At 36.1% G+C, this 27,854-nt stretch overlaps 1 protein-coding gene across 8 annotated transcripts in view; it reads left to right on the top strand.

Annotated features, from left to right (window-relative positions):
* Window positions 1-27,854, top strand: part of JMJD1C (jumonji domain containing 1C) — a 333,639-nt gene that overhangs the window by 304,803 nt on the left and 982 nt on the right. For 7 of the 8 annotated variants that reach the window (XM_027590290.1, XM_027590272.2, XM_027590282.1 and 4 more), the window contains 14 exons: window positions 1,458-1,672; window positions 2,618-2,770; window positions 6,359-6,448; window positions 6,932-7,059; window positions 7,254-7,467; window positions 7,987-8,201; window positions 8,891-9,169; window positions 11,750-11,918; window positions 12,479-12,569; window positions 13,057-13,187; window positions 13,554-13,676; window positions 17,550-17,689; window positions 18,947-19,123; window positions 27,462-27,593. In XM_027590290.1, the coding sequence (XP_027446091.1) occupies window positions 1,458-1,672; window positions 2,618-2,770; window positions 6,359-6,448; window positions 6,932-7,059; window positions 7,254-7,467; window positions 7,987-8,201; window positions 8,891-9,169; window positions 11,750-11,918; window positions 12,479-12,569; window positions 13,057-13,187; window positions 13,554-13,676; window positions 17,550-17,689; window positions 18,947-19,123; window positions 27,462-27,593 (2,257 nt within the window). Of the gene's footprint in view, window positions 1-1,457; window positions 1,673-2,617; window positions 2,771-6,358; window positions 6,449-6,931; window positions 7,060-7,253; window positions 7,468-7,984; window positions 8,202-8,890; window positions 9,170-11,749; window positions 11,919-12,478; window positions 12,570-13,056; window positions 13,188-13,553; window positions 13,677-17,549; window positions 17,690-18,946; window positions 19,124-27,461; window positions 27,594-27,854 lie in introns of those variants that run through there. The other variant, XM_027590332.2, reaches the window with a different exon arrangement.

The raw sequence follows: 27,854 nt of genomic DNA, 5'->3' as shown, positions 1-27,854 counted from the left end.
AATGTATTGGTAGGAACAGAACAGGTTCTGTTTCTTATTTTTACTTCAGGGGCTTTTTAACCAATAATCCCCAAAGGACAGACAACCTTAAAGAATAGTTGTAAAAGCTTGTACACATGGAATTGCAGAAAAGATGAAAAAGAAATCAAAAGGAAAGTTGTTGGTTGGAGTGCCTGGGTGGCTCAGTCATAAGTGTCTGACTCTTGATTTCAGCTCAGATCATGATCTCGAGTTGTGAGATGGAGCTCCATGTCAGCTCTCTGCTGGGTGTGGAGTCTGCTTAAGATTCTCTCTCTCCTTCTCTGCCCCTCCCCCATCCCCTTTTCAAGAAAAAAGGGGGGGGGAAGCAGGTTTGAAGGAAAGAAATGTTCAGATAGAGATAATAGCACAAAGCTGAAGTAAGATGATTGACTATAACAAAGGGAGAAATCTGGTTTAAAAAAAAGAAGGAATGGTTTAGGTAATAAAAGTATAAGAAAAGGGGGTGGTAAAAGGAAATGTTCTTGGTATCCGTTGGAAAAATAGAGAATGAATTGTAATGAACTGCCGATATCCCCTGATTGAGAGTAAAAAGGGGGTAAGTACTAGGATAACTGAAAAATAACCGCCAACAAAGAAAAGAATGGCAATTTTGCCTTCCATTTACCCTAAAATTTTCTGAATTGAGTAGTTACATGAATTGGATGTCAGAAGCTGAGAGGAACTAAGCACATGTAATTGGGTTCCTAATAAACTTTTGAGAATTTCATCCTTGTTCCTCTAAGTCATAAATAGTCATTTTAATTAATGAAAACAATGTATCTGTACTTGGCATTTTTTTTTAATCCTCCCAGTGAAAGTCTTGAGGTGATTTAGGGCAGTTTCTTTCCATTTATATATGTATGTATTTATTTATTTAGACGGAGAGGGGGTACAGAGGAAGAAGCATAGGGAGAACGAATCTTAAGCAGGCTCCTCGCCCAGCAAGAACCCAACGTGGGGTTTGATCTCAGGACCCTAAGATCATGACGTGAGCTGAAATCAAGAGTCAGATGCTAAACCAACTGAGCCACCCAGGCACCTCAATTTAGGGCATTTTCCACTTAAGAGGTTCTTGATTTAGGTTATGTGTAAAATAACAGCATTACTCTAGGCAGCATTTGGCCAGCATTTTAACTCTTGTCCTCATCAAACACTTGGATTATAGTTTTCATTTGATTGAAAAAATCTTATTTCTTGAAATAACCTAAAATTGGTGCTGCTTATCATTGCCATTTGTGTAACACTATGGGAGTCATTTAAATTTGTTAAATTTAATTAATAATTAAAGTATGTGTGTATATGAAGGACTAACCTATTTTCTTATTTTTTAACATATATGTTCATAATATGAAAATATAAATTAATTATAAATTTACAACTTTATAAAACTGGACTTCTGTCTAGGTATCTAATCCTTTTATGTTTTAATATTTCAGATTGTCATTTAGTAAAAATGGAGTGGTTAGAATAGATGGTTTTTCTTCTCCTGACCAATATGATGATGAAGCTATGAGCTTATGGACACATGAAAATTATGATGATGATGAACTAGATGTAGAAACTTCAAAATACATCTTGGATATCATAGGTGATAAGTTCTGTCAGTTAGTAACATCGGAAAAAACAGCTTTGTCCTGGGTGAAAAAGGATGGTAAGGAAGTTAAATATACAAATGTACACATTTCATTTTAAGAATTTCTCTTTCAAGTATACTTAATGGGATTAAGTCCCTAAATTTTATCTGGTCTCCTTGATATTTAATTTTGATGACACTTTTTTACATACAGATGCACCTATATGTACTTAAGGTAACATATTTTCCAACTGAGGTTGTAATGAATGGATTATCAATTCATGAAATCACAATAACATTATGCAGTTTCTACCATTATGACATATAGTTAGTGTCATAGGGATATTTCAGAAGTGAAATGGGGAAATTTCAGCCTTTGCCTGAGAAAGACATAGTCCATACCAATTATTTAAGTTTTTAATCTGCTGTGGTTCATCACAGTCTTTAGAGTTAGATGGATTCATATTTGAATCTCAGCTTTACTCCTTGCTTTTAACTGTATGACTGTAAAATGGAATAACTATTTCATAGCTTTGTTTAGAAAGTAGTTAATTATGTTTACATATGTAAAGCACCTAACATTAAGTACTCTAAATGTTAGCTTATGTTAGCTTCTTTTCCTCCCTTTCTCTTAAATCAGTGGTTTTGTCCCTCAAGGGATGTTTAACAGTGACTGGAGACAATTTTGGTTGTATAACTGCAAGGTTGGGGGGAGGTGATAGAGTATTAGCATCTAATGGGTGGAGGTCACAGATGCCCCTAAATAATTCTACATTGCACAGAATAGTCCCTCACAACAGATAATTATTCAGTCAAAAATCTTAAAAGTGCTAAGGTTGAAAAACTCCATTAGATGTAAATCTTCTGAAGAGAATTACTAATTCAAGAAATCTGTTGATCTTTAGTTAATACATCCTTTGAAGTTCTTGGTTTGCCTTTAAATTTTTGTTTTTGTGTATTTCAGCAAAAATTGTGTGGAAAAGAGCATGTTTGCCTTTAAATTTTTATTTCTCTGTATTTCAGCCAAAATTGCCTGGAAAAGAGCAGTGAGAGGAGTGCGGGAAATGTGTGATGCATGTGAAGCAACATTGTTTAACATTCATTGGGTCTGCCAAAAATGTGGATTTGTGGTCTGCTTAGATTGTTACAAGGCAAAGGAAAGGAAGAGTTCTAGAGGTTGGTTTATAACTCTATATAAATTGAAATTTTTATAATGTTCATTTTCTTTAGGATCACTCATCCGGAAAATGGTATGTGTGTGAGGGTTTTTTATTTTTCCCCGACTTTCCTTTATTTTGAATATATTACATTAAAGAAGTTTTGTGAAGTTTATTAATGGCCAGATTTTCTAGAATAAAAACTGCCTCTACATCCTTTTATCCTCATTAGAAAGATTCACCCTCTCATTTCAAGCAGGTAGTTGTGTTGTTGTTGTTTTTAAGATTTATTTATTTTAGAGAGAAAGAATGAGCGGGATGGGGGTAGGGGCAGAGGGAGAAGCCTCAAGTGGACTCCCTGCTGAGTGTGGAGCCTGACATGGGGCTCCATCCCATGATCCTGAAACGAAATCAAGCGTCAGACACTTAACTGACTGAGCCACCCAGGCACCCCTCAAGCAGGTAGTTCTTTAATGTAGCCCAATTTAGGATAGGCTTTGCTACTTTCAGATTCCAGTTTTAGGAGCCCGAAGTCCATTCTGGAACCTGTTAATTACTTGGTCATGCACATGAGTCACAACTGAGTACTTTCTCATGTGAACTGATTTTTCTAAATAATTGGTCCATAAAATTCTTTTTTTTTTCCTTCAAATTTTTATTTGAATGCTAGTTAACATAGTTAACTGTATAACCAGTATTGGTTTCCTGAGTAGAATTCAGTGGTTCATCACTTACATAAAACACCCAGTGATCATCACAACAAGGGCCCTCCTTAATACCCATTACCCATCTAGCCCATCCCCTACCCTCCTCCCTCCATCAGCCATCAGTTTGTTCTCTGTCCTTAAGACCATAAAGTTCAAATCAAAATGTTCAGGAGTATGCTTCCATCAGTATCATTTATCCCCTAGTTCTTTGAGAATGAAGTCTTTATTACATATGAAAATAGTCTCTGAAGCTGTTATTTCTGATTTCTAGATAAAAAAGGCACAAAAACAGGTGTTCTGCATGTTAGTACAGTTGGAGATAATATAAAATGTAAAAAGGAAGTAACTAAATTCACCTTTTCTCATGCTAAAAGTGTTTTTAGAAAAAGTTTATCCAAGGCAAATTTGGAAGTAGCTTCCTAATACTGGTAACCTGGAATCTTTCAGCAATTTGTTTGGGATAAAGTCATCATGAAATGAGAGGATTCAAATTGTGGAAGTATTAGAAGTAAAATCATGTTTAGTGATAGAAACTGTTTAATGTCTAAAAATGATGCATGTCATTTTCATATTCAGGTAACTCTTTTTCAGAATTGTATATCAGATAGATAAACCATGAGTTAGCCATCAGTATCTTTTCCACTGGTAAGGTTACAAAAGCCTTTCTAACTGTTTTTATTAGACACTGAGCACTTCACCAAAAAGACCCCTATAGTGGGACATATTTCCAAACATCATGGCCGTGTGTTTCTGAGATATGCAAAAGATAGGAAATATGAGTAAAATGTGAAACTGTAGTAAGGAATGCATTCTAGGGGCTCCTGGGTGGTGCAGTCAGTTAAGTGTCCGACTCTTGGTTTCGGCTCAGGTTGTGATCTCATGGGTTGTGAGATCCAGCCCCACTTGGCCTCTGCAGTCTGCAGAATGAGCTTGGAACTTTCTCTCCCTCTGTCGCTCCAGTGTACATGCGTGCATGCACGCTTCCCCTCCCCCCCCGTAAAATAAATACATAAATATTTTTTTAAGGAAAGGAATGCATTTTAGGCATTTACTATCTTCAAAATTATAAAAATATATTTGGATATTTTTTGTTAATAGGATTAGCTGCACTCTTCATCACATGCATTTTATATTCCTTTTTCCTGGCGCCATATTACTTTTGTTTTCCCTTTGCCTAATTAAAAAGTTAATTTATTACATTTTGCTATATTGTATACATATATATAAGTATGTAGCACTTTTTGAATAAGATAAGGTATGTATAATAAACCTAAATAGTTATGTTGCTAATGATATTCATAGTATTATTAACTTCAAAAGCATAGTCTGTCAGTCACTGTATCTTTTTTTTAGTATAACCTATATGCCTTAAGTTGTATTCTGTTATCTATATATCTATTTCACTGTTAAATATTGTAAAAATCATATTTATAGGTTGTTTTATATAGTGGTAATTAGCATAAGTGTCTAAAATATAAGCAGTTAGAAAACATTTACAGGTTACTGGGTAGGCTCTGGAGGGGAAAGTTGGTTTTTGTTTTTTTTTTTAAGATTTTATTTATTTGAGAGAATGAGAGAGCACAAGCAGGGGGAGGGGCATTGGGAGAGGGAGAAGCAGACTCCCATGTTGAGCAGGGAGCCAGATGCAGGACTGGATCCCAGGACTCTGGGATCATGACCTGAGCCGAAGGCCAACTCTTAACCGACTGAGCCACCCAGGCACCCCTAGTTGGAAAGCTTTTTAAAAAAACCAGTTTTAGACACTTTAGACTGGATTTGAATTTTATTTAGTCTGCAGCTTTTCATGAAATAATAGTTGTAGATTTTTTATGCTAAATAAAATGAGCTTTCTGATATTTATTGCATCTATTAACAGCTACAACATAAGTAGCTATCTATCTGTGTCATCAAATTTATAGAAAAAGATTTCCTTGAGATCAAGATAATTGAATATTTTTCCTCTGTATTATTTGCCTCATGCTATGCCTTAATATGTTTACAACTCCAGGTATGGAGCTTTGTTTGAAGGCACTAATAACAAATATTTTGTATAAAATAGCAGCTTTTTGACATCCCGTGGCAGTTCCTCTACATGTCTTTAAAGCATAAAAGGAAAAGAGCAGTAGCCTCAAATTTGTGTCAGTTTCTGATGTACTAAGATCAGGCGACAGCCCTGTTGGGCACAGAAAATAGTGAAGAGATAAAAGGAGATGAGCGACAGAGAAGCTAAAATCAAATAAGGAAGATAGAGGTAACAGATATATTAATGACAATAAATAATGGTAATTTTAGAAAAGGCTAAATAACATAACAATTTTGTACCTTGTTTTTATAAAGTTCTCAGAATGATGGAACTGTCTTATTTTTAAAAAACCAAACATTTGAAGCCTTTTTATACATTTTATATAATTGTGAAGCTCGGGACACCTGGGTGGCTCAGTTGATAAAGCGTCTGCCTTTGGCTCAGGTTATGGTCTCAGGGTGTTAGGATTGAACCGCGCTTCAGGCTCTCTGCTCAGTGGGGGCGGGTGGGGGGGAATGCTGCTTCTCCCTCTGCCTGCTGCTCCCCCTGCTTGTGCTTTCTCTCTCTGTCAAATAAATACATAAAATCTTAAAAAAAAAATCGTTAAGTTTTTTTTTTTTAAGATTTTTTGTATTTATTTGACAGAGACACAGAGAGAGAGGGAACACAAGGAGGGGGAGTGGGAGAGGGAGGAGCAGGCTCCAGAGCCTGATGCGGGGCTCGATCCCAGGTCCCTGGGATCATGACCTGAGCCGAAGGCAGTTGTCCAATGACTGAGCCACCCAGGCGCCCCTGTTAAGCTCTTTTTATACAAACCACCAATTTTATAATTATAAAACCATGACATAATAAAAATAATTATGTTGTAATCATACAGATAAAGAACTGTATGCTTGGATGAAGTGTGTGAAGGGACAGCCTCATGATCACAAACATTTAATGCCAACTCAAATTATACCCGGTTCTGGTAAGTATAAATGCAAATTATTCACTTAGTAGTGTAATAACTCTTGCTTGCTCTAGATTATTTAGGAGTATGTAGGGGTATAATGGAATGGAGAGGTAAGGTTTTTCTAATCTTGAACTGTTTTTGTTCAGTTCTTAGAATCTTCTATGTAATAAAGCTAGCAAGGTAAACCCAGCCCCAGTGATGAAGAAAGCCAGAGGAAACATTTTAGAGGGGGAAAACTAGAGTGTAATGAAAATGCTTATTAGATTTATGATATTCTCTACTTTTTGAGCATACTGAACTTTTAATAGTAGAGGTAAGAGAGAAAAGAATAGAGAACATGAACTTGGCTGAATGATCAAACCTGATAAAAGAGATGAAAAAAAAATGGGAAGAATTTGTGAAAGGACACAAGAAAACCTGCACAAGAAAAACGGGAAAAATTTTATGATCTTAACAACTAGGGGCAATCCTTTTATTAACCACTATTATTTTTTGTAGTTTTGACAGATCTTCTAGATGCGATGCACACTCTTAGAGAAAAATATGGTATTAAATCCCATTGTCATTGTACTAACAAACAGAATATACAAGTTGGAAATTTTCCTGCAATGAATGGTGTGTCTCAAGTGAGTACAACTTTCTAATTATTCAAATGAAATGCATGGTTAAATTAATCAGCTTTGATATTTGAAATCCAATTTCGGACTTGTGTTTTGTAAACTTATGTTTTCTATGTTACTGTATAAATATAACTACTACTTTTAACTCTGAATAATTGAAAAAGTAGTATTTTAAAAGTTTAATTGTTCTACCCTTACAGGTTTTACAGAATGTTCTTAATCACAGTAATAAAATTTCTCTGTGCATACCTGAGTCTCAGCAGCAAAATAACCCTCAGAAGTCTGAGAGTAATGGCAACAGCAGCCCAGGGAGTGACGTAAGCACAGACAGCAAGTTAACTCCTCCAGAATCCCAGTCACCACTGCACTGGTTAGCAGATCTTGCAGAACAGAAGTCCAGAGAGGAAAAAAAAGGTGAATATAATTAAGTATATAATAGAGGACCATAATATAACCAACGACATACATTAATGTGTAATATTCACTTATTACAATTTACATTTGTCTTTTGCTTGCATTATGAATGGTTTAGATTCAGAAAAATGTTTGTTTTCTGTTGTTAGGAACTCACCTCCCTATGATTGTATCAAAATTAGTTAGAGAATCATTTGTGGATGAGCATATCATTAAAGCCACCAGGGCAGTAGATTTGTAATTTAAACTATACTTTCTCCCTGTCTTAGCTGTAGCATTTTTCATTTGTGACAGGTGCAAACTCAGCTACATGTGTAAGATATTGAGGAAGGCCTTTTCATATTCAAACTGTTTGACTCCATTTTGAAGGATCTAACCCATCCTCTGGTGTGTGTTCAGGTGAATAAATCACTAGCGCTACACATTCTACCTCTCACTATCAAATGTAGGGTCCCAGTTTTTTCTGTACTTTAGCAGCATGCTTAATTTTATTTGAATTTTGTAAATGTTGTATTTCAGAAAACAAAGAATTTGCCCTTGAAAAGCAAATTAAAGAAGAGAGAGAACAAGACAACCCTGATTCTCCAAATAGCAGAACATCACCTCCTGTGTCCCAGAATAATGAACAGGGCTCAACTTTACGAGATTTGCTGACTACAACTGCTGGCAAGCTCCGTGTGGGTTCTACAGATGCTGGCATTGCCTTTGCCCCAGTGTATTCAATGGGAACCCCAGTGAGTAAGATGCCAGATTTTTGGTTTTCTTATGGACCTTAAATTTAGATTTGGCTGTGAACCACACAAGAAATAGATGCAAATGAAATAAAATACACTTATTACTAGGCATGCTCCCAACTGCATTATAAATCTCATAGCTTAAAAGCTGGAGATTTGGGTTTTTTCCCCCAGGTGAAAAAGGTTGGGGGAGGGGCATTTAATGCCAGAAGAGCCCTAAGAGACTCTTTCAGAATTTGAAAACAGCATATCTTGTAGGGGAAATAAATCACATCGTTAATGTTTTGTTACTAAAAATATTTAATAATCAGTTTTTGTTTTAATTATGCACCAGAAGAAAATTAAAAAACAATATTTATATAGGTAGGCACAAATTTTTAGTGATCTTTAAAAGTATATGGGAGATTCCACCCATCTATCTCCTCTGCGCTAGTCCTAAAATAATACAAAGGGCCACACTTACAGTTTCTGGGGACCTGGTAGTTTCCTACATAGAAGACTACCAAACTCTGGTTCATATCTGTTAGGAACAGCGTAGGGACTATAGATACCTATCCACTGACATGATTACATATTCTTGAAGGAACATAAAATGTTTGTGTTGGTTGTTTGCTATGTTAGGAGTAAACCAGAGTGAAAGTTTAAAGATTTATACATTTCCTCTTAATATATAACTTTTTCCTTAATAGAGTGGTAAAAGTGGAAGGACTATGCCAAACATTCTTGATGACATAATTGCTTCAGTTGTTGAAAACAAAATTCCACCAACTAAAGCCTCTAAGATAAATGTAAAACCAGAGCTGAAAGAAGAGCCTAAAGAGAGCAGAAAATCACCCATGGAGGAAAACAATAAATTGTACAGTGATATACCACATTCTTGGATCTGTGAGCAGCATATTCTGTGGCTTAAGGATTATAAAAATATTAATAATTGGAAGCTTTTCAAAGAGTGTTGGAAACATGGACAAGTGAGTATTTTAAGCTAATTAGTGAAACTGAAACTAGTTGGATAGGAAGAAAGCGGAAAGATAGTACTTAACACATTTGGAAGTAAGAGATCAAAAACGAAAAGGTTAACAGAATTACTGTTTCTGAATTCTTATTTTTTGGTCAGATTTATATGAATTAAAAGGGAAGCACTGATGTTATATTTTTTAGCTATCAGTCAACAGACTTTTAATAAAGTTATTTTTATTTATTTTTAATAAATTTATTTATAAAATTTGGTACTTCCCTTTTTTACATTTGCATTTTAGTCCAGTTGACAGATTCATATCTACAGAAGCATTTGCCTCAGACTAAAAGTTATGTAGATGTTTTTGCCTTTAATGTTCATCGATAGAACATTTATTTATACATTAGTTCATCAGATCTTAAATGACATTATTTCATTCTCTTCAAATGAAAATGATATTCTCTTTGACCAGAGTTTTCATAGAATGTTTGAGACACATTTCAGAGGGCAGTTTATTACATTAATGCAGAAATTGTGAACAGAATTAAGAATTTGCATGATTTAGTATTATGTTGTTTTTTTCTTTCTGGAATACATCGTTTGCAATTTTATTTTACTTTCTTCATTGAACAGATAGTTATTGAGCTCCTAATAAAATCTAGTCTTTGTGCTGGCCATTAAGGATATAAAAATAAGTAAGATGAGTAAACTTTAGTGCTAGTGGTTCTTATTAATCTTTTTAGGTCACTAATCCTTTTTACAATGTGAAGAAAACTTGGTTCCTTTCTCCCCAGAAAAAATTCATACCCATGTATTGCACATACACAATATTTAGCTTTTTATTTCCTTTTTGTTGTTTTTTCCTTTGTTTTCTGGCTGGCTCCCCTTGAAGCCCTGATGCCATTGGGGGGTCATAATTTAGACCACTTGATTTGGTATGTGCTTGAGCCATCAAGTAAATATTTTAATAAGTACTTTAAATATTCCAAGAACTTTGTTAAAGTGTTATAAAAAACCAAAAAAGGGAATGACTAGGCTAGAGTACTAATTCAGAAATGCTAATCTGAATTGATGCCTCGGGTTAAGTGAAATTTTTCTGGATGTGAACAAGAGGTTGGAAATAAACAAGAGCATCAGGTGCTTGGGGTACTGTTAAGTAGTTTTGTTTGGAACATAGGTAAAAGAGTTCTGTGGGAGAATGGTGAGAAATGGTAGTTAGGGTTATGATTATGAAGGGCCTTTGATTATTACACTAAGGAGTTTGAATTTTATCCTGTAGATGATAGTTTTAATTGATGAGTCAAAGTAATCAGATTGACATATTAAAATAACTGACTGCAAAGCAGATTGGAAGTTGAATTAGAGGAAAATAAGAATATAGGCAAGGAATCAAAATAGGAAGGTTTCCAGTATTTTGAGAAGATGATGATGATGGTAGCCTAAGAATTCTGCTTGAGAACATTCTAATATACTAGCTAACTTGCCCCTCATTTTTTAACAATATGACTACCATTAGAAAGCGTGGCATAGGGCTGGATAGGAGTATTATTGGTTAGCCACAATAGGGGCTGGGAATTAATATCTGAATTGCCAACAATAATTAATAGCTGAACCTGTTTTTAATAGTGGGATATATTATTAGCCTGTTTAAGGGAAGTTTAATAGAGTGGTCCCCCAAGTAAGTAGTTAACCAGATTTAAGGTGATTTTTGTTGTTTTCTTTTGAGATATCTTTTGTGATAAGAACTCTAGCTAGAGGTTATTCTGTTCTCTGGTTCCCGAAATATAATTATCTTAATGAAGTTTAAGATGACTTAATAAATAGTGTATTTTACAGGAGAGTCACAACTTTCTTTGTTCTCTATATTCCAGACATTTGCTTCTTTTATAATAAAGGAATTTTAAAAACCCAAAACCTTGGGGATAGTATATCAGATTGTTGTAGAGGTTTTTTTACATCGGCATTGGAGTTCTAGAAGCTTTAAATCTTCAGTTGTTAGTTTTTGGGTTAGATAGCCTTGAGGGAATTCAAATTCATATGATTTCCAAGGAGAGATTTACTTTCAGGGAGTCGGCCATTAACCTTGAAATTTAATGTTTTGCCTGGTTGTTTAATATTTTTATTTATCATGATCCTTGTGGAAGAACATGTGTATGTGTTTTAAGTGATACAAATTATGTTTTAATCTGAAGGACTATATGTATTCTGTTAAAATCTTATATCTATCACACATATAGATATATAACTAGGTTATGTTCTAGCTTCAAAAATTAGTCTATAAATAAAGCAGCCAAAAATCCATATTTAATCTAGCCCTTTAAGACTTCTTTCAAAATTTACTACATGTTAATTTTAATTTTAAAAAATGGCAATGTATTCTACATGGCATTCTCTCTTATTCTCTTTGACAGTATATTATGTACATCTTTTCAGGTCAGGGACTATTTTCAGTAGTCCCTTTTATTTTCACAATTTGTCATTAGTCCTAAAACTTAACATGTTATCTGTTTGTTGTATATGTGTATAAAATCAAATTTTGGGAGTGTCCATATACCTTTTAACTTACCGATCTGTCTATTTATTTATTTATAAGCCTGCAGTGGTTTCTGGTGTGCATAAGAAAATGAACATTAGCTTGTGGAAGGCGGAATCAATTAGTCTTGAATTTGGAGACCACCAAGCTGATCTCCTGAACTGCAAAGACAGCATTATTTCAAATGCCAATGTTAAGGAATTCTGGGATGGTTTTGAAGAAGTTTCAAGTATGTTGTTTTTTGTTTTACTGTTTTCTGAAATATATCCCCCCAAAACTATTAATTGCAAATATGACTTAACAGATTTTTAATCTTTGAAACTTCTATATTACTTTGGCTAATAAAGAAGAGACAAATACTTGGAAACACGAGACTGGGTCTTATTCCTTTGTTCTACCCCTAATTTCCTTTGACCATAAGTTATTTAAACTATGTTTCCTTGTATCATATAGGGAATATTTTTGGCAACCCCATAAACCTTTGAGAATTATATGTCATGTAAAACACTTAGAAAATTAAAAGTAAAAATGTAAGACTAGTTTCAATAACAATTGTAAACAGATATTTAAAGAATATTTTTGCAGTATTACAAATACCTAAATACATAAGGAATAAAAGTCCTAATACTATATAAGTACATAAGAAATTAAACTCAATAAGCAAGCGTTCATTAAATACTTCATGTACAACAATCATCATTCGTTTTACATTTCTTCCTTCTTCTCCAAACATTAATAAAAATTAAAAGGCAGAAATTACCTTTTAATAATAAACTGCATTCTTTATAGAACGACAAAAAACGAAAAGTGGAGAAACAGTTGTTTTAAAATTGAAAGATTGCCCTTCAGGAGAAGACTTCAAGACTATGATGCCAGCAAGGTATATATTTTTAAAACGTGTTATTTTAATGCTTGGGTTTTTGAGTTTGAGCTGAGATTATCCCAAGAAGTAGGTAAGGAACTATATATTTAACCTTCAGGCATTTTCCTTGCCAATTAAAAAGAAATTAAGAACAAAACCCAGTCTCTGTATTCTCAGTAGGCTAAGTCTTTATGTTAGAGAAGTAAAGGAAAGAATGCTAGTATCAAAGGACGTGGGGTCCTGTTTAGGACCTCCCTTTCTTGATGTTTTTAATTTGCTATGATTAGAGAAACAGAACTGCAGTTTTAGTCAGTGTCACTTCTGTTCTGTGCTTGTCCTGGTGTTAGGCATTCATTTAAACTGAATGAAGTCAAGGAAAGTGTTACTTGTCAGAATCCTTAAGGAAAGGTTGTATTATGTTTTGAACAACCTGAAAATTTTGTATATGAAAGCACCTAAGAATGTTAATCTGTATTCAAAAGAAGTCAATGTTGTTATTCGTCAGATACGAAGATCTCTTAAAAAGCCTACCATTGCCAGAATATTGTAATCCAGAAGGAAAATTCAACTTGGCCTCTCATTTGCCAGGATTTTTTGTACGCCCTGATCTAGGACCCAGGTTGTGCAGTGCCTATGGTAGGTATATATTTGCATTTCCGTGAACTTGGAATTATATGAAATGTTAACTGCTGTCCAAAGATGAATTGTCTAGTGATTTTTAGGCTCTACTAAATCCATTTTTTAGTAATCCATTGAAATCTTTTTTTCTATCAAACAGTATATTAGATATTAATAGCCAATATAGTTAAGTACTTGCTAATTCCTTGCAAAATATTTACATTTTCTAGTAATTTTTTTTAATGGAAATTTCTTGGGGAGCAGACTTTGGAACAAGGAAACTAAAGCTCAAATTACAATTAACAAATTTTCCTCATAGAGCTAATTTTAGGGGGACTATCTAGGATATGTATTCAGTCACATAAAATTCTATTTTATACACAGGTGTAGCTGCTGCTAAAGATCATGACATAGGAACAACAAATCTCCATGTTGAAGTTTCTGATGTTGTAAATATTCTAGTCTATGTTGGCATAGCAAAAGGAAATGGCATTCTCTCAAAAGCAGGTAAAGAAAGAAAGAAACTTGAATAGTGGTTTTGGGGATGAAATTGAATAACCACACACACTAGGATTTATTATCTAGAATGTCAGCCTCTGAGTAAACAGCAAAGATTGCAGAAAGAATTGCAGTGGATATAGGAATATTCTAATCTTTATTACTTTAAGAGTGCTTGATTTACCTGTCTTTTTTCAATATAATAGAAATTTTAAATTTTTAAGACTTTATTTATTTATTTGACAGAGAGAGAGACTGAGTGAGAAGGAACACAAGCAGGGGGAGTGGGAGAGGGAGAAGCAGGCTTTCCGCGGAGCAGGGAGCCCTATGCGGGGCTCGAACCCAGGACCCTGGGATCATGACCTGAGCCGAAGGCAGACGCTTAACAACTGAGCCACCCAGGCGCCCCTAGAAATTTTAATTTTAAAAATGGGTATTTTTATTTGCTCCTTTCCTATGTATAATTGTTCTGTTTGTGAAAATAAACTGCTAAGCTTACTTTATCAACACTTTTATTGGAGAATAGAAACTGGGTCCTGGGGTGCTGAGATTGATTAAGATTTGGTTTGTGCCTCAAACATTTTTCATTTTTTCCCCCTCTACTATCAGAGAGAGAAGGGATCTTTTCTCCTAAGTAGATGTAACCTTTCTATCCATTGTATAGGTTTTAGATTCCATCCTCTGGATTTCTTTCCGAAACCTTGTTCCATCTTATCCCCTTCTATGTAAATAGGTCTTTAACTTTTCCTCTGTGCTGGTTATTTTCTTCAGAGTGGAAGTACACTCTAAACTATTCCTTCTTTCTCAGAAGAAAACCTTCAAAACTAGACTTCCTTGCCACCATCCTATATCTCCTGCCTTCATAACAAATTCTTTGCTCTTTGTCAACTCTTACTCACATTTCAGCTCATTTCAAGTTGGCCTTATACCTGCTGCCTCACTGAAATTACTATTACTGCAGCCCTTGCAAACATTCACAATTGGATAAGTGGTTTCAGTGGTTTCTTTCTGGTTGTTTTACTGCTTGCCCTCTGAAATAAACGGCACTGGAAATGACTGCCTCTTCTTCAAATAGTGCCCTTGGCTTCTGTGATACTACTGCTCCCCTAGTTCGTAACTAACTTCATAGAATCCCAGGCTTTCCTAGACTCAGGGAATTTTTCTCTACCTTTTCTAGTTTACATGTACTTTATGTGAAATTCTATGCATGACCCAACCACCACATACCTCACCAGCTCTGTATCTGGAGCCAAGAATGTATCTTGAGCTTAGTGACTAGGTGCTGAGGACATGGGGTACCTACAGTATTCACTCTACTTTCCTGTGTATTTGACAGCTTCCATAAAACACAACCTAAATTCCCCCAAAACTAGAAACTCATTTTTATACTGTTTCTCAGCTTCCTAAATTGACACTTGATTATAACTGATAAACTCTTTGCCTCCCCCACTCCCAAGGATTTGAGACTCAGGCACACTTGGGTTGTAGTCCCAGCTCTAATACAGAAATGTGTGACTTGTGGTTCGGATTACTTATCTTTTCAAAGCCTGTGACGCCACAGAGTTAATTATCTCTTTTGTGCCTCATTGCACTTTGTTCACATCAACCCCTATAGCATTTGTTCTTTTTTTTTTTAAGATTTTATTTATTTATTTGACAGGGAGACAGCAAGAGAGGGAACACAAACAGGGGGAGTGGGAAAGGGAGAAGCAGGCCTCTCGCTGAGCAGGGAGCCCAATGTGGGGCTAGATCCCAGGACCCCTGGGATCATGACCTGAGCCAAAGGCAGATGCTTAACGACTGAGCCACCCACGTGCCCTGCATTATACCTGCTTTTCTCCTCTACTACCAGTCTTTCTATGTCCTTAAATGCTGAGACTTTGTTATTCATCTTTGTTCCTGCTCACCTCCCATCCCTCATTTATAGTATAGTATTTTGTCTTTTAAGAAAACATTCATCAGGGGCCTCTGGGTGGCCCAGTTGCTTAAGTGTCTCCCTTCGGCTCAGGTTATGAACCTGGGGTCCTGGGATCAAGCCCTGCATCAGGCTCCCTGCTCTGTAGGAAGCCTGCTTCTCCCTCTCCCACTCCCCCTGCTTGTGTTCCCTCTCTCGCTGTCTCTCTCTCTGTCAAATAAATAAAAATGTTTAAAAAAAAAAAAGAAAAAAAAAACATTCATCATTTTAATCCTGTGGCTGTCTTTATCTGAAGCTTTTGCCACTCTTTATAGATGATCACCAAAAAAAGGAATGTTTAAAAAAAGGAGTTTTTTAGGGTAAATCCCTAAAATGCCTCAGAAATACTGACTTACTTAAAGCATACGCTTTTTCCTCCACCTATAATGGCTCTCCTACCCACTGGTCTCCCTGGCAAATCCCTTCAGAGTGTGGCTCATATTGTCATCTCCCCCTAGAGACCTTCATTTAAAAAAGTTTTCCCTACCCCAGTAATCCCCCTCCTCCTTTTTTTTTTTTTTTTCTTAAGATTTTTCATATTTATTTTGAGAGAGAGAGAGAGCCCGAGCAGGGGGTAGCGGCAGGGAGAAGCAGGCTCCCCTCTAAGAAGGAAGCCCAATACAGGACTCGATCCCAGGACACTGGGATCATGACCTGAGCCAAAGACAGATGCTTAACTGACTGAGCCACCCAGGCACCCCGAAGAGCAGTAAAATTTAAAGGAAAAAAAATTAGGGAATCATTCTGAGGTTGCCAATTTATAATTTTGTTGACACATAAGATTTGAGACCTGAACCAGTCGTTGGATACCTTTTGTGTTCCTATGATTGCATTTACCACACTGTGTGGTATTTTTATTTGCCTACTTTTATTAATACTCTCTTTTACTCTGCTAGGTCTTGACTGGGTCTTTGTTCACTCTAATCCCCAACATTCTAGGACAGTGCCTTGCATACATTGTAAACAATGTCTGAATAAAGAAATCCTTGCAACCAACTTTAAACATAAAAAAGAATTTACTGTTACAAATTAGGAAACGTCTGATGTGTTTTTTGTAGCAAGCAATAAATTTCTTTTACTCTCAAAAGAACATTTCTTTAAAATGTTCACTGTAGTTGGGGCGCCTGAGTGGCAGTCAGTTAAGCATCCAACTCTTGGTTTCCACTCAGGTCATGATCTCAGGGTCATGTGATCAAGCCCCGAGTCGGGCTTCATGCTAAGCTGGCGCTTGCCTGCTTTGGATTCTCTCCTTCTCCCTCTGTCTGCCACCACCGCCCCCCCCACCCCAGCCCCGGTAAAATAGAGGTTATGATTCTTGCCTACCTTACTAAGTAGTTATTAGTGGTCATGAAATTTTTTTGTAAGTTAGGAAATGCTGTATGAGTACAAATCATTGTTATGACCACCCCCTTGGGACAGGAAGAAAGTTGGTGAAGTTTGATTTAGAAACCCTTGAGTTTTTTGGGTTTTTTTTTTAAAGATTTTATTTATTTATGGACAGAGAGAGCGAGAGAGGGAGAAACAGAGTACAAGCAGGGGGAGCTGTAGGCAGAGGGAGAGGGAGAAGCAGGTTTCCCGATGAGCAGGGAGCCCGATGTGGGGCTAGATCCCAGGACCCTGGGATCATGACCTGAGCCAAAGGCAGACGCTTAACGACTGAGCCACCCAGGCCCCCGAAACCCTTGAGTTTTTAATCTCTTGTTCCCTGGTTTGCAGAAAACAAATGATATGGGAAAGTTACTGTTACTCTGTCCCTTGTTACGCATTGTCATTGTTTTCTGTTTTGTTGTAACAGTTTAATTGGTTTTACTTACTCTTTAAGAGTCCTTATCTAGTCAGGCACTACTTCTCTGATAGATCAATTCTAGGTTACTTGGCTTTCTGGTGGTCTTTAATGACCAATTTGAAAATATTCTCCTGTGTTTCAGGAATACTCAAGAAATTTGAGGAAGAAGATTTGGATGACATTTTAAGAAAACGATTGAAGGACTCAAGTGAAATACCTGGTGCTCTGTGGCATATTTATGCAGGGAAAGACATTGACAAAATAAGGGAATTTCTTCAAAAGGTATAAATTTAGGTTGCAAATAGTTTATCTCTTTACCTTGAGCAAGGACTTAGTAATTTTTAATGTAACTTCATTTAACATTCAGGAATATAAGATCATTAGGTAATTTTTACTTCAAAAAAGGAGGGGACTTCTTACTGTTAAGTCAAAAGCTCCTTTCTCTTGCTCCTTTTAAAGCCGGTTTTTGAATGGCAGCTTCTTCTCAGTTGCTAGTGCTCCCATGTCTCCTTATAGTAACGAACTAATCTGTTAATGAGTCAGATGTTATCCTTGGTGAAAAGTGGTGAAAATTACAGGATATAAAAACTAACATGTCATAGAAACATCTAAAGAAGATAGGATCTTTTTTTAATTTGATTAATAGTTTTGGGTGTTTGTTGATGTAGGCAGTAATTCTGCTCTTAACCACATCAATTGCTCTGTTTTACTTATTTGAATAGACTGAAATTTTGAGTAATTGTACCTTTAATTTAGTTGTTTGACACTGAATGAAACTGACATATTTAGAATGATTAGTTCAGTCCTTTACGCAAATATTTGTCAAATTTGCAATTACAGGGATTTCTCGCAAGGGACCATCATTGCTGCTTTTCTTATTATGCTCCATTTTCTTTCAGAGTAGACTTAAGGTTTGTCTCTGTTCAGTATGAAGTGAAGGAGCTGTAGCTCTGTACCTACTATCTTATCTCAGAATACCTACCAGTATTTTAACTTAAAATATTATAAATTGTGCTTTTTAAAGCAATGATTATTTCACTGGTTAGTAAAAGAGTCCCTTGAAATTGATTTGTCAAAGATTAGAGGGTTAGCAATATAAAGGTATTTATCTTTGTCCTTATATTTAAAAAAAAAAGCAAGATTAGGAAATGTTTAAGTCCATACATATGGATAGTTTGACTTTTGACAAAAAAGCTACTAAACTAAGCTTTTCCTAATCTCTGTGCTATACTTTTGAAATGATTGTAAAGAAGAAACCAAATGGATGGAAACTTCATGGTGGATGGAAGAGGTGAGAAGGTGGTAGTATGAGTCACTTTATTAACATCATCTCAATGTGCAGCATTGTTTTAATATCCTTTGGCTTTTCAAATCGTTGTAGAATATCATTTTCTTTAACTTAAGTACATGCATTGTTCCATAAGATTCTAAGAAAAAAAGTTGGTTATTGTAAAGAAAATTGGAATTTAACTGAAGAGAATTTACCATTTCCCTTACTTAAAATTGAAGTGTATATTTTAATTTTAATCCATATTGCAGATTTCAAAAGAACAAGGCCTTGAAGTTCTACCAGAACATGATCCGATACGTGACCAAAGTTGGTATGTGAACAAAAAGCTCCGCCAAAGACTACTTGAAGAGTACGGAGTCAGAACCTGTACTCTTATTCAGTTCCTTGGTGATGCCATTGTCTTACCAGCAGGAGCACTTCATCAGGTACAGAAAAACTTATTTTTCACACCTCTGCTACTGAAGGAACCGATTTTTGAAAAAGAAGTTGTTCTGATAAATAAGAGAATGACCTGCACCCAGTTTGCTTTCATTAAGAAACCACTTCACTTCAATGCTTGAAGAGACCTAACATAATTAAATGCCTTGAGAATTTTTTTCAACGGGAGCCAGATTTCCATTTTTGTATTGTTTCCAGTTTAGTTGATCAAACTCTCATTTTTAAGACTTTTGAAGGAGGAAAAAGAGAGATAATATATATTCAGTTCTCAGTAGTGCGACTTAACACTTAAGTATTAAGACTTAAGAGATCACACATTTTCTAAGGCACTAAATTGAGCAGAATGAAGTGTTGGCTAGACCATTCCATAATTCAGGGTTTTAGTGTAACTCCTGCCTTCATAGTTTGCTAACATAGAAATAGCGTGTCCAAAGAAAGATGATACGTAATTTTTATAGCTATTGATCCACAAAATTTAAAAACTAAAATAAACACATTATCTTTGTTTCTGTGGCTTGACTATGTGGCACCTGGAAAAAAGGCATAGAATAAATAGTGGGCACGGAGGATTAGATTAAAAGCATACAGTGGATTCCTGTAAATAGACTGGAGCTACCACAGACCAGCTTAGCCCTCATAGTAATAGTATGCAGAGGAAACCCAAAAACCCCAATAGCTAGTTTGCCGCAGAGGTGGTTCCCCACCTTTTCTACCACCTGGTAGTTGAGATGTATTTGATATGTGTACTTTTTTTTTTTAAAAGATTTTATTTATTTATTTGAGAGAGAGAATGAGATAGAGAGAGAGCATGAGAGGGGAAAGGGTCAGAGGGAGAAGCAGACTTCCTGCTGAGCAGGGAACCCGATGTGGGACTCGATCCTGGGACTCCAGGATCATGACCTGAGCCGAAGGCAGTCGCTTAACCAACTGAGCCACCCAGGCGCCCTACTTTTTTTTTTTTTAAACCAAGGAATGTTTTCCACATTTTATATAACTATATATGCAATTGCTGCCTGCTCAGCTTTGTGACACCATCATATAATAGCACAAATATTCCTTAAGTGATAATAGTTGCTTAGTTTTTAACATGTCAAGCTCAGGGTTAGATTTACTATTCTTAGATATCAAATAGTATTTATGACAGTAAAATACAAACATCATAATAAATATACCTGTTTCACTATAGTAACTTACTGGAGAAAAAAATAAATGTATTAAGTTTAATGCATTATTTATGTTAAATTGTTTTATTGTCCCATGGTCTTACCTGATCATTTCAGAGATGTTGTATCATTTATGATTCCAGTTCCCACATGCCATTTTTTTGCCTTCTAGTCTCTTATCAGAAAAGAGCTAATCCATATCAAAATGTAAAATACCTTCAATGGAGCAGCCTATTTAAGAGAATAGTACATTTTGTACTATTTTGTAAATAGAATTCTTTGATAATACAAAACAGCTTCCCTCAAATCCTTATATATTTATCCAGTATCTATTTTCTTAAAGTTAAACTGGACAGTGCAGTTTTTTAAATTGAGGTATAATTTTAGTGTGCAGTTCTATAAATTTCGACAAATATATAGTTAGGTAACAACACAACAAAATACCATACACTTGCATCACTCCTAAAAATTCCCTCCTGCCCTTTTTTAGTCAACTTTTCCCATCTGACATTCCTACAGCTACTTATGTTTTCCTCCTATAGTTCTGCCTTTATTAGAATGTCATATAATATGTAGCCTTTGAATCTGACTTTTCTTATTCAACATACAGTACATTCAAGATTCATCCACGTTGTTATGTATACCACTGGTTGGATCCTTTTTATTGCTGGATAGTTGTTCATTATATAAATATAACAGTTTTTTTAATCCATTCACCAATCAAAGAACATTTGGGTGTTTTCTAGCTCGGGAAAAATAATAAGTAAAGCCACCAAAAACATTTGCATACAGGTTTTTCTGTGAACATCGATTTTCTTTTCAGTTTGATAAATACCAAGTGATGGGATTTCCTGATCATATAATAAATGTATGATTAACTTTACAAGAAACTGCCAGGTAGTTCTCCAAAGTGATTGTACCATTTTCTATTCCCCAAAGTAGTATATGTGAGTTCCATTTCCTCTCCTTACTGTCAGTTTTGTTTTTAAACATTTGAGTAAGTGTGCACTGGTATCACATTGTAGTTTTAATTTAATTTACTTTTTCTTAATAGCTAAGTATGTCTAGCATCTTTTCATATGCTTATTTGCCATCATCTATATATCTATTTTGGTAAATCTGTGTGTTCAAATATTTTATACATTTTTGCAGTGGGATTTTCTTTTTTCTTACTGAGTTTTGAGTGTTCTTAACTACTTTACTTTATAAGCCCTTTATCTGAGGGGTGCCTGGGTGGCTCAGTTGTTAAATGTCTGCCTTTGGCTCAGGTCATGATCCCAAGGTCCTGGGATCGAGCCTCGCATCAGGCTCCCTGCTCTGCTGGAAGCCTGCTTCTCCCTCTCCCACTCCCCCCTGCTTGTGTTCCCCCTCTCACTGTGTCTCTCTCTGTCAGAGAAATAAAATCTTTAAAAAAAAAATAAGCCCTTTATCCGATATATGCTTTGCAAATATATTCTCCTGATCTGTGACTTGTCCTTACATTTTTTTAATGGTGTCTTCCAAAGAGAAGTGTTTTAATTCTAATGAAGTTCAGGTGATCAGTTTTTTCTTTTATGTATCATACTTTTATTATATATCCAGAATTGCTGCCTAGCCCAATATAGCAAACATTTTCTCTTACATTTTCTTTTAGAAGCTTTATTGTGGTTAGTCTTAAATTTAGATCTGTAATCCAGTTTTAGTTAATTTTTATACATTGTGCAAAGTATGGACCAAAATTCTATTTTTTCTTTTTGAGGGGCAGGTATGGATAGTTTAGTTGTTCTAGGCTATTTTCAAATAATTTTTATTTTGAAATGTAATACAGTGATACAATTTTTAAGAGTCTGAGTAGTACAAAAGGGTTCACAGTAAAAATTCAGTCTTTTCTCACCTTTGTCCCCAGTTGCCCTCCTTCAGAGGCAGTCACTGTTTACCAGAGATTCCATGCCATGGAAATGTTTCTCTGCTGTTGCTTTTTGTGGGTAGAGACCCATGTTTTCTCAAAATAGTAGGCGGAGTGATCTTGTTAAAAAGTTTAGTTCACATAACACTGCCTAAAGCTTCACAAGGCCCTAAACGATTGGTGTTGGTACCCTGTCCATGTCTCCTGTGTACACATACACACAGCTCCCTTCACTACCTTTCTTCCCTACTTCCCTCCTCCTTACTTCTTTCTGGCCACCCTGCCCTCTCTATGGTCTTCACATACACCATGCAAGTTTCCACCCCAGGGCCATTGTGCTTACTAATCCTTTGGCCTGGAATTCTTTTTTCAGGTATCTGTAAGACTTGCTTCTTCACATTCTTTAAAGATTCGTTTGCTCAAATGTCACCTTCCTCAGTGAGGTCTTCCTTAACACCTTAGTTTTAAAGTGCAAATTATGTCCCCCAGTTCCCTGTCATCCTCCTGCTTTATTCTCCATCTTGATCATCATCTTCTAACATTATTCATAATTTGTTTACTTTGTTTATTGTCTCTTAATCCCCACTGGAATATAGGGTTCACAAGGACAGAGTTTTCTGTGTTTTTCATTGCTCTCTCCTATGTTTAGAATAATGCATTTAAATATTTGTAAGTCCTGACAGCCTGAAAATATGTTCTCATACACCACATATTTTTGTACAAGTACAAATGAAAACAAAGTTATGACTTTACATGATTTATATATATTGTACTCTTTGTACAAACATGTAAATTTTGGCCTCTTCTATGTGTCCTCTGGCTACTTCAGAAAGTTTACTTAGGTTGGAATCTAACTTCCAATTAAGACTATATACATAAGTACATAGGAAAACATGCTTTCTTTTGAGATACATAGAAATATCACTTAAATTCTAGAGAGCAAATTTCATCATAGATTTCTAGAGTATAAAAGATGTAATACTTAACTATAGCATGTATAACCTAGATTGGCAAATTCTATTCTGAGCTCTGCTACTAACTTGCTGAGTGTTCCAAGACCACTCTGCTGCATATTTTGGCATAGACTTGCCAGCTATAAGCACAAAAATTTCTGTCTTCTTTTCCTTATGTGGTGTGATAATGACAGCATGGTTATTTGTATTCTGTTGAAAGGGTGTTGTCCGTGACTCAGAAGTGATGATAATGTGGTTTTGAGAGAGAAGTAAAAGGAAGTAAGAACTCTGTTCACAATATTAACTTGGATTTGAGATGTATTACTATTTACAACTTACTTAGTCCTTAGAGGTCCTGAAAACTTTTCATTGATGACTTCACTTCCAATAGACTACAGGTAGCCCTTAAAATAAACGCAAAGTCTTAAGTTAGTGCTTCTCGTATGTTAGCATACATCAGGATTTCTTAGAAGATTTGATAAAACAGATTGCTGGACCCTACCCTACCCTACCTCTGATTCAGTGGGTCTGAGGGAGGGACCTGAAATTTTACATTTCTAAGAAGTCCCCAGGTGATGCTTATGTTACTCTCTGAGGACCACACTTCGAAAATCATTGCCAATAGAAAGTCCTTGCAAACCCAAGGCACCTGTCAAAAAATGGTTTTGGCCAGATATGATACATTGTATTCTTTGGTTTGTCAGCAGTGAGCACTTAAAGAAGCCACACTGAGGGAAAGTATAGCCACAACCCTCCATGTATTAAGAACAATTGCAGGCTTACTGTTCTGTTGGCAAACATGAGTGAATCTGTGAAACCCCAGTTTATCACTGGATGGAGCAGGTGGACCCTGACCTCCAGGATTTACTTTGTCTTAGCTCTAGTACCCTGATGTTCCCAGTGGCCTTCATTTTATTTATTTATTCACTCATTCATTCATTTTAAAGATTTTATTTATTCGAGAGAGCACGGAGAGGGGCAGAGGGAGAAGCAGGCTCCCCACTGAGCAGGGAGCCCAACACAGGGCTAGATCCCAGGACCCTGGGATCATGACCTGAGCCGAAGGCAGATGCTTAACTGACTGAGCCACCCAGGCGCTCCAGTGGCCTTCATTTTGAACAGCAACAATTTTTTTTTTTTAAAGCCACAAAATCTTTAGGATAAATTTGTCCTTAACTGTTTATCTTAATTGATTATGTTTGGTCATTCATAGTTTATAATATTGCTGAGTTGTGAATTTTCTGCATTCATAATGCTAAAAGGACTTTGACAAAATCTTTCACTCTTAAGTTCTCATTAAGTCACTATGTATATTACATTCAGTGTCAAGATGATAACCTTCCTACTGTGAACACAAAGAGTTACATTTTCTTAATATTATCTATTTGTGATTACAATTGATCCCATAGGCAAGTATGAATAAAACAGTCTGTCAAGGAAGTGAAATGTAAATGAATCAAAGATAGCTGAAAAAAGGGATTAGTGGAATGGGAAGTTCAAATGGGTTCTGCTTTTAAGACTGAACCTTGTCTCTTCAGACTAACCTGTAAGCCATAAGCCTTTGAGCAAAACATTATCAGGTTGAGGTTATTAACATAATATAAGCACTAATAAAAGTCACAGTTCTATAAAAGTGATTTTAAAGCAACCGTGAACTGGCAAAAACTGACAGTATCAACTTTTTTAGAACTCTGGAATCTAATCCGAATTTACACCAGTTGTGGGACTGTTTAGGGAAGAAAAGGGCCGTTGATTTGGGGCTTTTAAGGAAATCTACAGGTCACTGGCTGACCACTGAGAGAACAGAGACTTCAGTGAGCACACCCAACAAGGAACACAGGCTTTGCAAGAATAGTGTGGAAGAGTCATAAAAGAAATGGATGACTGCAGCCTTGTCCAGCAATCAGCAGCAACCCTGAGGCAGAGAGAGAATCTGATTTCCAGTAGCCACATTATAATGTTCAGGTGTCCAGTTTTCAGCAAAAAATTATAAGACATACATAGAAACCATAAAGTATGCCTATTCATAGGGGAAAACAATCAGCAGAAACTGTCCCTGAGGAAGCCCAAACATTGGACTTACTAGACGTAGACTTTGTATCAACTGTCTTAAATGTACTCAAAGAGCTAAAGGAAACTGGTAATCAGGAAAATGACATATGAACAAAATTAGAATATCGATGAAGAGACAAATTATAAAACAGTAGAACTAGACATGCTCAAAGAAAGGTACATGCCAGAACTTTTGAAGGACTTAATCCCCATGGCATGTTCACATAGTGAAAGACATAACAAGACAGGACATTTGGAGACTATGCTGGTGTGACTGAGTTAATATAGGACCATAAAGCATCTGTTAGACAAGATGTTACAGGAGCTGGGCTCCTGTTGGCTTGCCATTTGTTGGCTGATTTATCTTGGAACAGGCACTGAACTTCTTATCCATGGTTTCCTGCTCTGTGAAATAGAGCATCTGTTCTAGAGACACATAGTGAAGATCCAGGGAGACTGTATAGTATAGCAGTGCTGAAAATGTGAGGCATCATTATGTTCATCCTGCAGAGGAACCAACAACCTAATGATTAAAGGAAGAGAATGTTTATATATGCTACCAAGTTACCAGTAGAGGGACAGTGCTTGACTTAAAGAACTCTGCAGACTTGAGAAGCTGTTCAGGTAGACATTATGCCCAGAGGAGGAATTCCAGTGCCTTTGGAATCCATCACTCTGTTGTTAGATTTTTTTCACCGTGTTCTATTCCCCACTTATTATCATCTTCCCATGCCTCCAAATTAAACTTACTTTCATCTTTTTAAAATTAGGATTAATGTTGGGGCGCCTGGGTGGCTCAGTTGTTTGGGTGTCCAACTCTTGATTTCAGCTCAGGTCCTGTTCACAGGGTCGTGTGTCTGGCTCTGTGCTCAGTGTGGAGGCTACTTGTCCCTCTCCCTCTGCTTCTCCCTCCCTCTCTCTTTCTCCCAAGTAAATACATAAAATCTTTTTTTTAAAAATTGGAATTAGCATAAATGCTTAGTTTTCAGTTATTTCTCCTTTCCCAGGAATTTTATGATATCCTTTCATATCACTAGAAGACAACCTGGATTGTCATAAAATCCACATTGGATCAGCTTGGTCCTTCTGTGTCATTATACTAAGCGTTAATAGAAAACAATTCCAAGAAATAGGGAAGTACTGAGTCAATTTGTATATGGTGTACAAATAATAGATAAGACTATTGACTGGCTTCTTGTGAAAACCATTTAGTTGAGGAGGGACAACTATTGAAAACAGTTGTACTGGTGCCACTGGAGCCTGGAGGTATACTTTAGTTGGTTAATTTGAAAGAAAGGGACAAATAAAATCCTAGGGTAATTCTAAAACTGTTGTGAGCAATAGATCTATCTGGAACTACAGTTTTCATCCCCGGTCCTCACAAACTAAATTGCATTTCTTTGGCTTTCATCTACTTTCTGTTGTAAAAGTTAACAGTGAGGGGCTCCTGGGTGGCTTAGTTGCTTAAGCATCCAACTCTTGATTTCGGCTCAAGTCATGATCTCAGGGTCAAGGGATCAAGCCCCGAGTTGGGCTCCATGCTCAGCCGGGAGTCTCCTTGAGATTCTCTTCCTCCCTCTGTCCCTCTGCCCCTCCTCTCCTCGCTCTCTCAAAGAAATAAATAAATCTTAAAAAAAAAAAAAGTTAACAGTGAAATGGCCCAAATGCTGAAAGCCAAAGGAGCAGCAACAAACATCAGATTGTTTGCACTGAATAGTAAAGCAGATACTTCACAGTTAGCTTTTTTTTTTTTTAAGTAACACCAAAAAGTCACCTTGACTAAATTGATAATTTAGGATCTGATTATCAGCCTCTCTGAAGGATTCCTGGAAAAGTTCTGTTCTTTTTATCATTTAAAAATATTCCATTTATATGGGGCACCTGGGTGGCTCAGCCATTAAGTGTCTGCCTTTGGCTCAGGTCATGATCCCGGGGTCCTAGGATCGAGCCCCGCATCAGGCTCCCTGCTCAGCAGGAAGCCTGTTTCTCCCTCTCCCACTGCCCTGCTTGTGTTCCCTCTCTCGCTGTGTCTCTCTCTGTCAAATAAATAAATAAAGTCTTAAAAATAAATAAATAAATAAATAAATAAATAAATAAATAAATAAATAAAATCCATTTATGAAGTCCCTCCACATGAAAGCTTTTCAGTGATGTAACTCTCATAAAAGTATGGTGTCTGCTTTGAAATGCATTTGATGTTTTGGAGAAAATAAGTTCTCTGGTATTCCTGCCTCCTAAAGTTGATATTTTACTGTTTTTGTTTTGGGGATAGGTACAGAATTTTCACAGCTGTATTCAGGTAACTGAAGACTTTGTGTCTCCAGAACATCTTGTACAGTCGTTTCATTTGACACAGGAACTGAGACTTTTGAAGGAGGAAATCAATTATGATGATAAACTCCAGGTAAGAGATGAACTTTCTGACGAACTCCTGCTCTGCATGTTTTTATATTCAGAAATAGGATACCTGCAGAACAGCTTAGTTAATCACTACCTAGTTTGTCACATTTGATTAATAAGCACAGGTTAACAATATGCATTTAATTGTATGATTTTTAGTGGCCCTTATCCTAACTTGCATTTTAACATTTTTTAACTATGACATTTGTTTTTCTTGAATTTGGCCTTGTTTCATTAAGAAAAAAAATTTTTTAATATAGCAATT

This window comes from Zalophus californianus, chromosome 15 (genome assembly GCF_009762305.2).
Source record: "Zalophus californianus isolate mZalCal1 chromosome 15, mZalCal1.pri.v2, whole genome shotgun sequence".
NCBI lineage: Eukaryota > Metazoa > Chordata > Mammalia > Carnivora > Otariidae > Zalophus > Zalophus californianus.
This window is presented reverse-complemented; position numbering and strand designations above follow the sequence as displayed.